A 14,737-nucleotide genomic window follows, 5' to 3' on the forward strand; every position below is an offset into this window, starting at 1 on the left:
ATTGATCAGCATAAGAAGCAAGACTTTCTGCTGTGTCCATTTTCTTATCCTATAAGCACTGTTTTACTTCATCATTGGTCATAGTTAGGAACTGCTCCTGTACAACCAAATCACACATTCCTTCAAAGCTAGTTACACCCCTTCCTTTGACCCATTTATCTAACAGATCCTTCATCTGGTTTACATAAGCCACTTTACTTAGTCCAGCTCCCCTCTTAAGACTCCTGAATTTAACCCTGTAGTTTTCAGGTGTAACCTGAAACTGTTACTATTAATTTAGGCTTAAATAGAGACTGGGAGTGGCTAAGTCATTATGCAAGGTAGCCTATTTCCCCTTGTTTTTTCCTAACCCCCCCCCCCCGATGTTCTGGTTTAACTTGGATTTAAACTTGGAGAGTGGTCACTTTGGATGAGCTATTACCAGCAGGAGAGTGAGTTTGTGTGTGTGGTTTTTGGGAGGGGGGTGAGAGAACCTGGATTTGTGCAGGAAATGGCCCAACTTGATTATCATGCACATTGTGTAAAGAGTTGTCACTTTGGATGGGCTATCACCAGCAGGAGAGTGAATTTGTGTTGGGGGGTGGAGGGTGAGAAAACCTGGATTTGTGCTGGAAATGGCCCAACCTGACGATAACTTTAAATAAGCTATTACCAGCAGGACAGTGGGCTGGGAGGAGGTATTGTTTCATATTCTCTGTGTGTATATAAAGTCTGCTGCAGTTTCCACGGTATGCATCCGATGAAGTGAGCTGTAGCTCACGAAAGCTCATGCTCAAATAAATTGGTTAGTCTCTAAGGTGCCACAAGTACTCCTTTTCTTTTTGCGAATACAGACTAACACGGCTGTTACTCTGAAACCTGTTTCAAAACCAGTTCCTTAAATGTACCATAGTTTGAAGCATCATCAATAGGCACCTTATTGAATATATCTAGAGCTCTTCCAGTCAATTTTGCTGCCAGTGTGGTCATCTTGTGATCTTCAGAAATTGAATGGAAGGTGCACAGTCTCTGAAAGGTGATGAAATATTCAACAATATCACTGGATTCATAATACTGTGGACATAGTCGCACCCATTTGTGGATTTTTGGGGAAGTGGAGCCAGCTGCTGACGGGTTTTGTCTTTTCAACTCCATAACAGCCAGTTCATGCTTCTAGGCTGAAATCTGGGCCTGTATTTCTTTGTCTCTTAACTCCAGGGCTCTTTTATGGGCAGCTTCATCTCTGGCTGTCTCTGCCTCCAACTCCAAGTGCTTTAAGGCCATTTGTCTTTTATGTTCTTTTTGTCTCTCTTCAGCTTCTAATCTGGCTAATTCTAGTTTCTTTTGGACCTCACTTTCCATCATCCTAGCCTTCCTGTGCTTAGCATAGCCTAACCCAAGAGCTAGAAAGAAAAAACAAACAAAAAAACAAACAGCTTGTGAATTCCCTTGCAGGAACTTAACTACTCTGCCCTCAGGCAGGGGGAAAAAAACAACAACCCTCCAGCTGCTCTCAGCTAAAAAAAATATAAAAATAAAAAGTGTCTTTTAAAAAAAAACAAACCCAAAATTTCCCTGGTTTTCAATCAGCAAAAAGAAAAAATGTTTTTAAAATCCTGAGGTCTGTGCTTCTGGTTCAAAATGATCCCACCGCTACCACCATGTCAGGGTCCCCTCCCCACTCTGAACTCTGGGGTACAGATGTGGGGACCCACATGAAAGACCCCCTAATCTTATATTCCACCATCTTAGGTTAAAAACTTCCCCAAGGCACAAATTCCTTTCCCTGTCCTTGGATGGTATTGCTACCACCACAAGTGATTTAAACAAACATCCAGAGAGGGGCCACTTGGAGCCCTATCCCCCCAAGGCCCTTCACTCCCTTTCTTGGCAAGGCTTGAGAATAATATACCAACCAAATAGGTTAACAAGGTGAGCACAGACCAGACCCTTGGATTTTTAGGACACTAAAAACCAATCAGATTCTTAAAAGAACTTTATTATAAAGAAAAAAAGTAAAAGAAGCACCTCTGTAAAATCAGAATGGAAGGTAATTCTACCAGGTAATGAAAAGATTTAAAACATAGAAGATCCCCCTCTAGGCTCAACTTCAAAGTTACAAAAAGCAGGAATAAACCTCCCTGTTAGCATAGGGAAAATTTACAATCTAAAACAAAAGATAATCTAATGCATTTCCTTGCTATTACTTCCAATTTCTGTAATTTTAGATGTATCATTTCAGTAGTTGGATTACCTGCTTTGTCTCTCTCTTTGTCTCCAGAGGGAACACACAGAGAGCACAAACAAAACCATCCCCCCTCTCAATTTGAAAGTATCTTCTTTCCCCATTGGTCCTTCTGGTCAGGTGCCAACTAGCTTAATTGAACTAATTAACCCCTTACAGGTAAGTGATTCTATACCTCTGGCCAAGAGGGATTTTATATTCCTGCATACATAAAAGTTGTTACCCTACCCTTTGTATTTATGACAGGGTGAAATGTCTGTTCTCCTGCTCCTGGACTGGGCTCTGGCTTACAGTATCCTGTGTAGCAGCTGTGCTTGCCCTGCAGATTCAACTGATCTTGTGTACCTGCTGTTCTTCCTTTGGGAGCATATGACCGGGAAATACAGTGACAAACAGCCATTTTAAATCAAAGTATTGTTTGTTTTTTCAGTAGGAAAAAAGCATAAGAGAAAACGGAATTTTAAAACAGTCTGCACACATCTCTCTTACCTAGAGTCCTACCATCCCAATGGAAACCTGAACAGGCCTACTTCTTCAGACATCCTCAGAAGGGTCCTTTGTCTCAGCTTGGTTCCCCTGAACAGTTACTCCCCAGCTTTGCAGACAGTCCCTTTTACTTCTGCCAGAGCTCCCTTGTTCTTCCATGTTCCCAGCCGCTGGCTGTCTTGGTGTAAACCAACGCTGTAGGTGGGCTGGATAGGAGGCAAAATCATGAAGGCTAATAGTTCAGGTCTTGTCTCTTAACAACTCTTACATGTTTCTGGGAGGTGGCTTATCTTGTGCCATTCTATTCCTTCCTGCCTGTTGCAGTTCTGGGGCATATTTATGTCTCTGTTACTGAAAAGCACTTTCCTTTAAGTAATGTATTTCACTCTTAGTCTGGAATATGAATTTTGAATTTTAAAATAAATGGGATTGAAGATGTGATGGAAGTTTGAAAATGTGTCATTTCATGGCTGTCTGTGTGTCTGATGAGGGCATACCAACCCCACAATGAGTGAGGAAAGGTTAATGAGCTGCTATGGGTCTACTCAGCCTCACCTTGTTACACCTGCACTTGCTGTCTGGTGATGAAGGGGTAGTTAAAAAGAGAAGAGAACAGCTCAGTAGGTGGCTGACCAGAGAGGAGCACAGACTTCTGTCCTTTGGTCCCTGAGGAAAGGACCAGCTCAGAACCTCTGCAGAGACTGCTGCCTGCCAGAACCTCCCCGACCCCCCCCCGAGGATCATAGGTCTGGCACAGGACTGTTGTATTTTGGGACTATTTCTTTGCTTTACTACAAAAAGGACTCTTGGGCTGTCTGTGCTGTCCTAACTAGACTGTTGCAGGGAGCCCCTGCCCAGGAAGTGTTGGAACCTGCTTCAGTAAACTCTGTGGACTTTTGCACCCTACTCAAGTCTGCTTTGTGGTTTATCTTGGACCCTGAAGAGCGTGGTCAGAATGTGCATTGACTCATTTTCTCACTAGCTTAGGGATCTTACTAAACTTTTGATAGTATGGCTTCTTTAAAATGAAAAGCATTATTAATCTATGTTCACGCTTCCCTGTAATCATTTAAATGAGCACGCTGTTATACTGTGTCCTGGGAATATGTGTATTCTTTAATATGATTATATGCCTGAGCTCACTGCATGTTGCAGACCTATAATAGTGTGTGTACTATTATTGTTATTTCTTGGCATAGCTCGTAACTATTATTCCCAGGCAGTAACTGTGAAGAGTGTGTGTGTGTGTGTGCGTGTATGTATGTAAAAAGAATGAAACACAAAGCTCAGTTGAATCTGTGTGGTTAGAAAAGTGACTTTGAGGGCTCCGTTCCTTGTCTCTCCTGTTTTTGTTTCCATAGTAGATTTGCTCAGTATGCAATCTTAAAAATTTCTCTAAGTGCTAACATCACAGAGTCTCAGGTAGTGCTCTTTCTGCTTCTTCCATTATCACCAGTAGCAAAGATTAAATAATTGGAAGTTAGCTGACAGTTTTGTTCATATGACTTAGAATCTCTCTCTCATAAATTCAGTGGCTCTGCAGAGCGAATGGGACTATCACAGGTTAGCCTGAACCAGTGAAGCATCTCAAACAGCAAACTCACTCTACTTTTAGTTTTTGTCTTGCCTGTTGGGCCCTGATTAGCTTTGGCCTGCTCCTGGTCCTTCTAGCCACTGGAGGACCAAATCTTGTTGGTTCTGCCTACCTCTTATTGTGGTGGCTTCTCTAGGCAGTTTGTGGAGGTCTAAATACACCATTTTCCTTCAAAAAGACACCACCTTTGGATGGGGTGTGCCAATGCGGTAGGACCTCATTGCCTGGATCAAATGCCTGCCACACCCCATCAGAAAGTGTACAAATATATTGTGTGTAAGTTGAGACTGAGAAAAGTATAAGAAAGAAGAGGTATGTCTGATTAATGATGTTATATTGGCTGCAGAGCAGCTGTGAACCTAGGTGTTGCTACACAAAGACTACATTGAATAACACATCAAAAGCTGGAAAGCCCAAAGAGACTGCAGTTATTTCACACTTTTAAAAGATCCTAACATGTAATGTGCTGCATATGGAGCACTGCAAGACACAGGAAACTATGTATGCATGTGAATCTGTGTAAATCTTCATCTCTCGTTTCCCTCAGGAGAGCCAGGCCATCCCATTGATATCTGTGGCAAGTGTAACATCTGGAGGAAGTTCAAACAAAGAGGTGAAAAGACAACTGTCTAATGTATCGGAGGAGGAACGGGGAGAAAAATTGGAGAAAGCAGGGGATACCACAGAAACAGGTAACATTTGTTTTAATGTGTACAGAGCACCCTCTATGATCATAAAATATCAGGGTTGGAAGGGACCTCGGGAGGTCCAACCCCCTGCTCAAAGCAGGACCAATCCCCAACTAAATCATCCCAGCCAGGGCTTTGTCAAACCTGACCTTAAAAACCTCTAAGGAAGGAGATTCCACCATCTCCCTAGGTAACCTATTCCAGTGCTTTACCACCCTCCTAGTGAAAAAGTTTTTCCTAATATCCAACCTAAACCTCCCCTACTGCAACTTGAGACCATTACTCCTTGTTCTGTCATCTGGGACCACTGAGAACAGTCTAGATCCATCCTCTTTGGAACTGCCTTTCAGGTAGTTGAAAGCAGCTATCAAATCCTCCCTCATTCTTCTCTTCTGCAGACTAAATAATCCCAGTTCCCTCAGCCTCTCCTCGTAAGTCATGTGCTCCAGCCCCCTAATCATTTTTGTTGCCCTCTGCTGGACTCCCTCCAATTTTTCCAAATCCTTCTTGTAGTGTGGGGCCCAAAACTGGACACAGTACTCCAGATAAGGTCTCACCAATGCCGAATAGAGGGGAAAGACCACGTCCCTCGATCTGCTGGCAATGCTCCTACTTATGCATCCCAAAATGCCATTGGCCTTCTTGGCAACAAGGGCACACTGTTGACTCATATCCAGCTTCTTGTCCACTGTAACCTCTAGGTCCTTTTCTGCAGAACTGCTGCCTAGCTGCTTGGTCCCTAGTCTATAGCAATGCATGGGATTCTTCCTTCCTAAGTGCAGGACTCTGCAGTTGTCCTTGTTGAACGTCATCAGATTTCTTTTGGCCCAATCCTCTGATTTGTCTAGGTCTCTTGTATCCTATCCCTACCTCCCAGTTTAGTGTCATCTGCAAACTTGCTAAGGGTACAATCCACCCTATCTTCCAGATCATTAAGGAAGATATTGAACAAAACCGGCCCCAGGACCGACCCGTGGGGCACTCCGCTTGATACCGGCTGCCAACTAGACATGGAGCCATTGATTACTAACATGATACTCTGGGCAGCACAGTATTGTGCTGTGTATCAACAGTCTTTTGTTTGATTTAGGTAGATGGGAAATGTCTTTTTGTTTTGGATACAGATCCCAAGTCTTAGGAGAATCCTAAACTTCCTTAATAGGAACCAATATTTCTTCTTGATTTAAGATCTTGAAAAAGAAAAACCACGCCTAATTTTTAAAAATTTAAGGATAAAGAAAAATATTATTTCATGAATATATCTGCAAGACCAGAGTACTCCTTAATTTTAATTGAATATGCTCTGAGACTATAAGAGAATTACCTGACTTAAGTAGTAGCAGGAGAAACCCTAAAAATATGGAGGGGTTTGAGCTAAGAGACCTCCCTGGAATTTACCTAGAAGAAATTAAATAAAGGCAGCTCAGTAGGGAGCAGCAGCACATGGCTATGATGTACCCATGGGGGCATGTAGAATGCAGTAGGCTTCCATCTTGAATGGTTGTGCAAATATCTTCCTTTGGCAAGAATCCGTAAGGGAGCTTTTAAAATCCCTCAAAATTGCATCTTCCGACCTTATTTGGGTGGATTTTGTGTTCTGCTTCCTTCGACCTCAGCTCAAAGAAGTGAATGTGTCTGAATCTTTCTTACAGAACGAGATGTTGTTCTTCAAGAGATGTCCCTGTGGGTGCTCCAGTTCAGGTGTTGGTGCTCCCCTCTGCCTTTGCTCTGAAATTTTTAAAACAGAACTCGCACAGGCTGTGCACATGTGGTGCCTGCCTCTCACGCCAAATGTGCATCAATAACATGCGTGCGGGGCCCGGACTCCTCGGTTCCTTCTCTACCATCCCCAGCCTGAGATGGAGCTCAGCAGTCTCACTCAATTATTTCTTGCTTTAGATAGATAGATAGTTGTTTATACAGTTTAGCTAGGGTTTGTTTTTTTTTTTGGGCAGATAAGTTTCATTTCCCCCTTTTAAAAAAAACAAACCCAAGAACATTTTTTTTTCCCTTCCCAGTTTTTTTCTGTCAGACAGTTTATCGTATGCCTGGCTTGTCAGATTTTAAGAGATGCACTACATGCAGAGAGGCCATCCCTATCTCTGATGGCCATTCTCAATGTGTTCGGTGTTTAATAGAATCATAGAATATCAGGGTTGGAAGGGACCTCAGGAGGTCACCTAGTCCAACCCCCTGCTCAAAGCAGGACCAATCCCCACGTCCCCCAGAAATGTGCCCGCTGCGGTAGACTGAAGGCTAGGGTACAAAAGGACAGAGACCTGAGACTCAAGTTAATTCTAATGGAGAAGTCCCTCAGACCTCCTCTGACCTAGGTCAGGAGTCCTACTTGAGACAGTCCACGAAGGACAAGAAAACAACAAAAAAAAACAGCCAGCTTCATCACCTCAGAGACCAGCCGGTATCCAAATGGTCTCTGAGTAGGCCTGTATCGTTGGAGCTGACCACTCCGCGGCTCAGCACATACGATGCTCCGGGCACCTCCGGCGCCGCCCGTCCCCCAGCGACTGCCGGTGTGCAAAAATAAAAACTAAAGTTGGCTGCTTCTTCGAACATGGCACCGCACAGCACCGCAGAAGGACTTGATGCCTAGTTGGCTGAGCCTGCCTGTGCTGCACAGAGTGACAGTCGTTGTCCTGGCACTGACATCTCGACCGACCGTGACTCCGCCTGGGGCGCCGCAGCAGTCGGCACCAGCCGAACCTAGGGCACAGCTGCTACACCCAGCGCTATATATTCTGGCTACTTCTACGTTGGCACCACAATTGATTCATTCCAGCGATTTGCTAATCTCGCCAACTCCAGATTCCCCATTACTTGATACTGATCTCTCCCTGGGACCATCGGCACAGCACTGACTGCTATCCCCTGTTCCCTCTCACTTTTCTAGTGATGAGGACTACGAAGTGGAGGGAGTTTTTTCACCATACCATTTCTTCCCCCTTGACACTCCCGCTAGCATGGGACCAAGGTCCTCATATTCCAGGGACTTACCACCCTGGTGTGGACACTCGTGTATGGGACCACCCATGTCCTTCCCTGGACAATGCCATTATTGGAACCCGTGGGGGTCCTACAGCAGGCACCACAGTAGCTGGTACAGCCTATGGAGAGGCGACATTAGATCTCCTCCTGTACCTATCCACACTTCTGCAATGGACGAACAGGAGCAACCTGCAACTTTGCATGCAGATGAGGAGGCACCTGAACCCTCTCCAAATAATAATTCATCCACCTCACCAGAAGAGGCTATTATGCTCCCACCCCCAAGAACAGTGGATGATTTTACTCATTTTCAGGACCTCTTCAAAAGAGTGGCTAATGAGCTCAAGATCACTCTGGAGGAAGTGTCGGAGACTCAGCATGAGCTGACTGGCATATTACAACCTTAGACCTCCTTCAAGATCACCCTACCTATTAATGGAGCCATTATGGACTCTGCCAAGAATATTTGGCAAACCTCAGCCACCATACCCTTCACCTACAAAAGGGTAGACTGGAAATTCTATGTCCCCTCCAGGGAGAATTCCTTTTCACGCACCCAGCACCAAATTCACTGGTAGCAGAAGTAGCCAACCAAAAGAACAAACAGCATCATTTCCAGTCCACTCCCTCTGACAAGGACAGCAAAAGAATGGACCTACTCAGCCTCGAAGTTTATGCATCATCCACGTTACAATTTAGAGTGGTAAACTACGCAGCCCTACCGGCCAATTATGATCACAGAAATTATGGGAAACTCATGGACTTTATTAATGACATCCTAGAGGACAAAAGACAATAATTCAAAGCAGTAGTCTCTGAAGGGCAGATTATTTCCTGCACGGCATTGCAGGCTGCTCTCAATGCTGCAGACATAGCTGCCAGGTCCACCGTGACAGCCATAGTGATGTGTCAGGCTTTGTGGTTTACCTCTTCTTCTTTCTCACACAAAATACAAAACACTGTGGAGGATCTCCCCTTTTATGGTGAGAAGTTATTTGCAGCAAAAACCAGTGATCGGGACACCATGAAGGATTCCAGAGCGACGCTCAGATCCCTAGGCATCCATACACTGGTAACTAGAAGAAGACAATACAGGTATCAACCTTACCAACGCCCATGATACCTGGTCTGCACACGACAACAACAGAAGCCATACGATCACCGCCAGCAGCAACACTGCCAGAGACCCAGGCATCAACGACAACGCTCCGCAACATTGGCATCATCCCAACCCCCTTCATCTAATAAGCAGATTTGAAGCCTTGGTCAAGGGTATTGAAGACCTTATACTTCCCATCCAACCTTTTGGTCACCATTGACTCCCATTCTACCACAACTGGTGAGCCATCACTACGGACAGATGGGCCCTAGAGGTCATCTGATTGGGCTATTCCATCCCCTTCCTGCCCATGCTCGCCCCCACCCCATCCCTCTTCATGGACCCCTCTCACGACCACTTGCTCCACCAAGAGATCCAACATCTTCTACAAATAGGAGCAGTCAAGATGGTGCTCGATCAGCACAGGGGAAAGGGTTTTTATTCACACTACTTGACAGAAAAGAAAAGTGAGGGATGGTGACCCATCCTTGACCTCACGTGACTCAACAAGTTAGTCAAAAAGCAAAAATTCAAAATGGTTACCCCTCACAACCATAATTCCAGCGCTGGAGCAGGGAGACTGGTTTTCAGCCCTCGACCTGCAGGATGCTTATTTTCATGTAACTATACACCCCGCCCACAGGCGTTTTCTCACATTTGTTATGGGCTCAAATCACTACCAATACAGGGTTCTGCCCTTTGACCTCTCAACAGCACCCAGCGTCTTTTCCAAGATTCTTGCTGTTGCAATGGCGCCCCTATGGAAAAAAGGAGTCAATTTTTCCTTACCTGGATGATTGCCTTGTCAACACACAGACTCTTGAGGAGGCCATCCAAGCCATCTACTACTACCAGGGTTTGTGCCTACAAATACACAAAACCAAATCCACATTAACTCCTACTCAACGACTAGAATTCATAGATGCTCATCTCGATTCCACAACCGGACTTGCATCTCTCCCATCCGACAGATTCAATACCATAAAGAATCTTGTCACCAAGTTGCAAAACAGCCCGCAGGTCACTGTCTGGGACTGTCTGCAACTTCTCGGCCATATGGCTTCTTGCACTTTTGTCAAGAATGCATGCCTCTACATGCGGTGCCTGCAGGGTTGGATGACCACCATATACAGACTGAATGTGCACAGCCTAAACAGACTTCTGTCCATACCTACCAAAGTCAAGGACCCACCCACATGATGGACTCTTCCACACAACCTCTGCTTCGGAATCTCGTTCATGCAGGAGTCCCCCTCTGTTATAATTACCATGGATGCTTCACTCACGGGCTGGGGAGCACACATGGCACACCACACCACTCAGGAACTCTGGTCCCCTACAGAAGCCTCACTACACACAAATCTTTCAGAGCTCCAAGTGGTCTGCAACGCCTGCCTCCAATTTCTCCCGCAAATCCAGAATCAACACATCAGGGTTATGACTGACCACGCCTGCTTGTTTTATATAAGCAGGCAAGGGGGAGCTCGATCCCACTTGCTCCGCATGGAGGCTATGAAACTTTGGAATTGGTGTTTCCAACACAATATCCAAATTTCAGTCTCCTACCTACCTGGTTCGCTAAACACCACTGCAGACGAGCTCAGCAGATCTTTTCCCCTAGATCACGAATGGGAGATAAACAATACCATCCTACACGACACATTCAAAATATGGGGCTACCCACAACTGGATCTTTTTGCAACCATGACTGTAGCGGTGTGACGATTCACTGCTGTGTCGCCTCCTGCTGGTCATCCTGGGAATTAGCTCTCCAGCCTAAGGAGTGCCCTCTGCAGGCCGGTGTCTCGCCTGCTGCTGGCCCCCGTCTCGCTCCCAGACCCCAGTGCCCCTCTACCTCAGGGTTCTGCCCCCAGCAATAAGCCACAATCTGGGTCTCCCCACCCGGGAGAACCCGCAACCCTCTATCCCCACCTTGCCTCAGTGGCTACTGCCAGTCACCATCTAGCCCCCGCTCACTGGGGAAGACTGCCGTCTGTAAACCACTCGTCACCGGCAAGGGGGTTAGACCAGCTGCCTCTGCCTATTTTTAGGCTACCCCTCTCTAGCCTCAGTACCTTTCCTGGCCTTTAGCAAGGCCTGCCACCTGCGGGTTTTCCAGGCTGGAGCTCCCCAGCTCCTCTGGCCTTCCCCCAGCCATGCTCCACTCTCGGTACCCTGCTCAACTTCCAGGCAGCCAGGTCCTTCTGTCTGTACAGCTAGAGAGACTCTTGAGCTCCTGGCTCTCTGGCTTTTTATAGGGCCAGCTATGGCCTGATCGGGGCGTGGCCCCAGCTGTGGCTGCTTCCCAATCAGCCTAGCCTTTTCTCTCAGCCCCAGCCTTCTCCCAGGGCCGGCTTTAACCCTTTCCGAGCCAGAGCGGGGTGACCGCCCCGCTACCCCCCCCACCTCAAGATCACCACCCCTGGGGGTTGGGGGGGGTCTCCTGGCCTGGACCAGTCGCCCATGCTCCTCCAGAGCCACCCGTTTCCATTCCGACTCCTCTAGCTGCTTACGCAAACAGGTCTCCTTCTTTACGACGGCCACACACTCTTTAGTGAGGTCCAGGGCTCTCACTTCGGCCTCGTGGCGGGCCTGCTCTGTAGCCTCCAGCTGCGCATGTAGGCCAGACTCCCCCGGGTCCTCTTCCTTCAGGGTCTGGGTGCCTACTGTGACCTGCTCCACTACAGCCTGGGTCCCAGCCTCTTGCTGGGCCCGCTCTGTCCCAGGCTCTTTGTCCACCATCCCCCGAGGGTGGCTCTTGGGCAGATCTACTGCCATCTCTGTAGCAGCTACCTGGCCGGTCCTTGATCCCGTTGGGACCTCAGGCCCCTCCACCTGAGTTCGCCCTTCTCTGAGAGGGCAGTTCCTCTTTATGTGGCCCTGTTCATGGCAGCCAAAGCAGGCTCGCCGCCCCTTTGCTGCCTTGGGCCCCGGCTTCTTCCGTTGGTCCTTCTCAGGGCCAGCCCTCCCTGGGCTGCCCTGGGACATGCTCCTTGGGGCAGGGCACTCCCTCCATAGGTGCCCTCACCGATCACAGGCCCAACACCTTCTTCACCTCAGGAATTCCCTTGTCAGGTGGCCTGTTGTAGGGGCTTGTCCCTTCCCCCGTCCTGGGTGAGGCTCCCTGCCCCCATCCCAGTAGGGACAATTCACCCTTACATGTCCGTACGTCCCACAGGTGTAACAAGCCCTGTGCTCTGCCCTGGGCCTCCTGGCCCCAGCACTGGGCCTCTCCCACCAGTCTCGGTGGTCTTTTTGGAAGTCCCTCCGCAGGAATTTCACCAGGGACTGCTGCTCCTCTGCCAGCTGCCCCAGTTGTGCCTGCAAGGCCAACTGTACTTCCCACTGTCTCTCCTGGTTCTCCCGGAGCACACGGAGTAAGGTCTCACACCTCTCCTGTGTCCCGTCAGTCCCCTTCTGTCGGGGCCCTGGCACCGGAGACCAGCCAGGGATGGCACAAGAGCCTTCAGCGAAGAAAACCTCTGTATATGCTGTGTCCATTGTCTCCTTTCTTCTCTCGCTCAGCAATAGTCCCAGTCCATGCCCTGCCCCTTGTATCAGGGGCAGACTGCACTTGCCCACATTCTATACGACCCCAGTATCTTTCCTGGCCTTTAGCAAGGCCTGCCGCCTGGGGGTTTTTCAGGCTGGAGCTCCCCAGCTCCTCTGGAGCTTCCCTCAGTCCTGCTCCACTCCAGGTACCCTGTTCTCCCAGGCAGCCAGTCCTTCTCTCCCTACAGCTAGAGAGAGAGTCTGCCTGAGCTCCTGGCTTTTATAGGGCCAGCTATGGCCTGATCGGGGCGTGGCCCCAGCTGTGGCTGCCTTCCCAATCAGCCTAGCCATTTCTCTCAGCCCCAGCCCTCTCCAGGGGTGGGCTTTAACCCTTTCCGAGCCGGAGCAGGGTGGCCGCCCTGCTACAATGACCAACAAAAATGCCTGGAATTCTGTTCCAGAGCAGGCCTAGGAAAACACTCGATGGGAGATGCATTTATCATCAAATGGAACGACAATTTCCTATACACATTCCCCCCGATAACCACTTCTTCACAGGGTATTATGAAAAATATGAGTGGAGAGGGCCAGAGTCATACTAATAGCCCCTACGTGGCTCAGACAGGTGTGATACCCATTTTTAACGAGGATGTCAGTTTGCCTGCCAATTCCACTTCCCCCTCTTCCGAACTTATTATCACAACACAGGGGTCAGCTACACCACTCCAGCGTAACGATGCTGCACCTCAAAGCATGGCTTCTCAATCGTTCTCTAATGAGGAACTAGACTGCTCTGAACAGGTACAAAGAGTACTATTACATAGCAGAACACAATCCACACATACCACCTATCTCCATAAATGAACTCGGTTTACTCGCTGGTGCTATGCCAAGCAAACCGTTCCTGTTTCTGCCCCTCGTTCACTAATACTAGACTATCTTTTAGAACTTAAACTATCTGGGTTCTCCTGTAGCTCCATAAAGCAGCAATTATAGCATTTCACAATAAGACCAGAGACACTACTAAATTTGCTCACCCCATCACAAAGCAGTTCCTCAAGGGCCTCCAGACCTTAAACCAGTACGTTAGACCACCCACTCAACACTGGGACCTACACTTGGTCCTCACATGCTTGATGCGCCATCCATTTGAGCCTCTTGCAACATGTTCTCTCCTACATCTATCTATGAAAACTGTGTTCTTAGTCGCCGTTATAGCTGCCAGACGTGTAGGAAAACTTGGAGAGCTTATGGCTGACCCACCGTACACTATATTTTTTTAAAGACAAAGTCAAGCTCTGAATGCATCCTAAATTTCTCCTGAAGGTGCATTCCTCCTTCCACCTCAATGAACCTATCCATCTACAACCTTCTTTCCTAAACTGCATTCGAACACTTCTGAAGCAGGAATGCACACACTTGACATGCGTAGAACATTTTCCTTTTATTTGGATACGACTAAGCCCTTTAGGGCTTCCCCTAAACTTTTCATTTTAATCGCAGAACGATCCAGAGGCAAATCCATCTCTACCCAGAAAATATCCAATTGGATAGCAGGCCGCATCCACCTATGCTACCAACTAGAGGAGAGGAAAGTGATCAGGAACAGTCAGCATGGATTCACCAAGGGCAAGTCATGCCTGACTAACCTAATTGCCTTCTATGATGCAATAACTGGCTCTATGGATGAGGGGAAAGCAGTGGACGTGTTATTCCTTGACTTCAGCAAAGCTTCTGACACGGTCTCCCGCAGTATTCTTGCCAGCAAGTTAAAGAAGTGTGGGCTGGATTAATGGACTATAAGGTGGATAGAAAGCTGGCTAGATCATCGGGCTCAATGGGTAGTGATCAATGGCTCCATGTCTAGTTGGCAGCTGGTATCAAGCGGAGTGCCTCAAGGGTCGGTACTGGGGCTGGTTTTGTTCAATATCTTTATTAATGATCTGGAGGATGGTGTGGATTGCACACTCAGCGAGTTTGCGGATGACACTAAACTGGGAGGAGTGGCAGATACACTGGAGGGTAGGGATAGGATACAGAGGCACCTAGACAAATAAGAGAATTGGGCCAAAAGAAATCTGATGAGGTTCACCAAGGACAAAGGCAGAGTCCTGCATTTAGGACGGAAGAATCCCATGCATTGCTACAGA

At 47.5% G+C, this 14,737-nt stretch overlaps 1 protein-coding gene across 13 annotated transcripts in view; it reads left to right on the forward strand.

The window, feature by feature from the left end:
• The window catches only part of PNPLA7 (patatin like domain 7, lysophospholipase), a 443,243-nt gene that overhangs the window by 101,902 nt on the left and 326,604 nt on the right, over positions 1 to 14,737 (forward strand). For all 13 annotated transcript variants that reach the window (XR_012155226.2, XR_012155225.2, XM_073314045.2 and 10 more), the window contains one exon: positions 4,852 to 4,996. Coding sequence is in view for 11 of the 13 variants with exons in the window: in XM_073314045.2 (XP_073170146.1) it covers positions 4,852 to 4,996 (145 nt within the window). In the remaining 2 variants the exon portion in view is untranslated. The remainder of the gene's footprint in view (positions 1 to 4,851; positions 4,997 to 14,737) is intronic.

This window comes from Lepidochelys kempii, chromosome 16, assembly GCF_965140285.1.
Source record: "Lepidochelys kempii isolate rLepKem1 chromosome 16, rLepKem1.hap1, whole genome shotgun sequence".
NCBI lineage: Eukaryota > Metazoa > Chordata > Testudines > Cheloniidae > Lepidochelys > Lepidochelys kempii.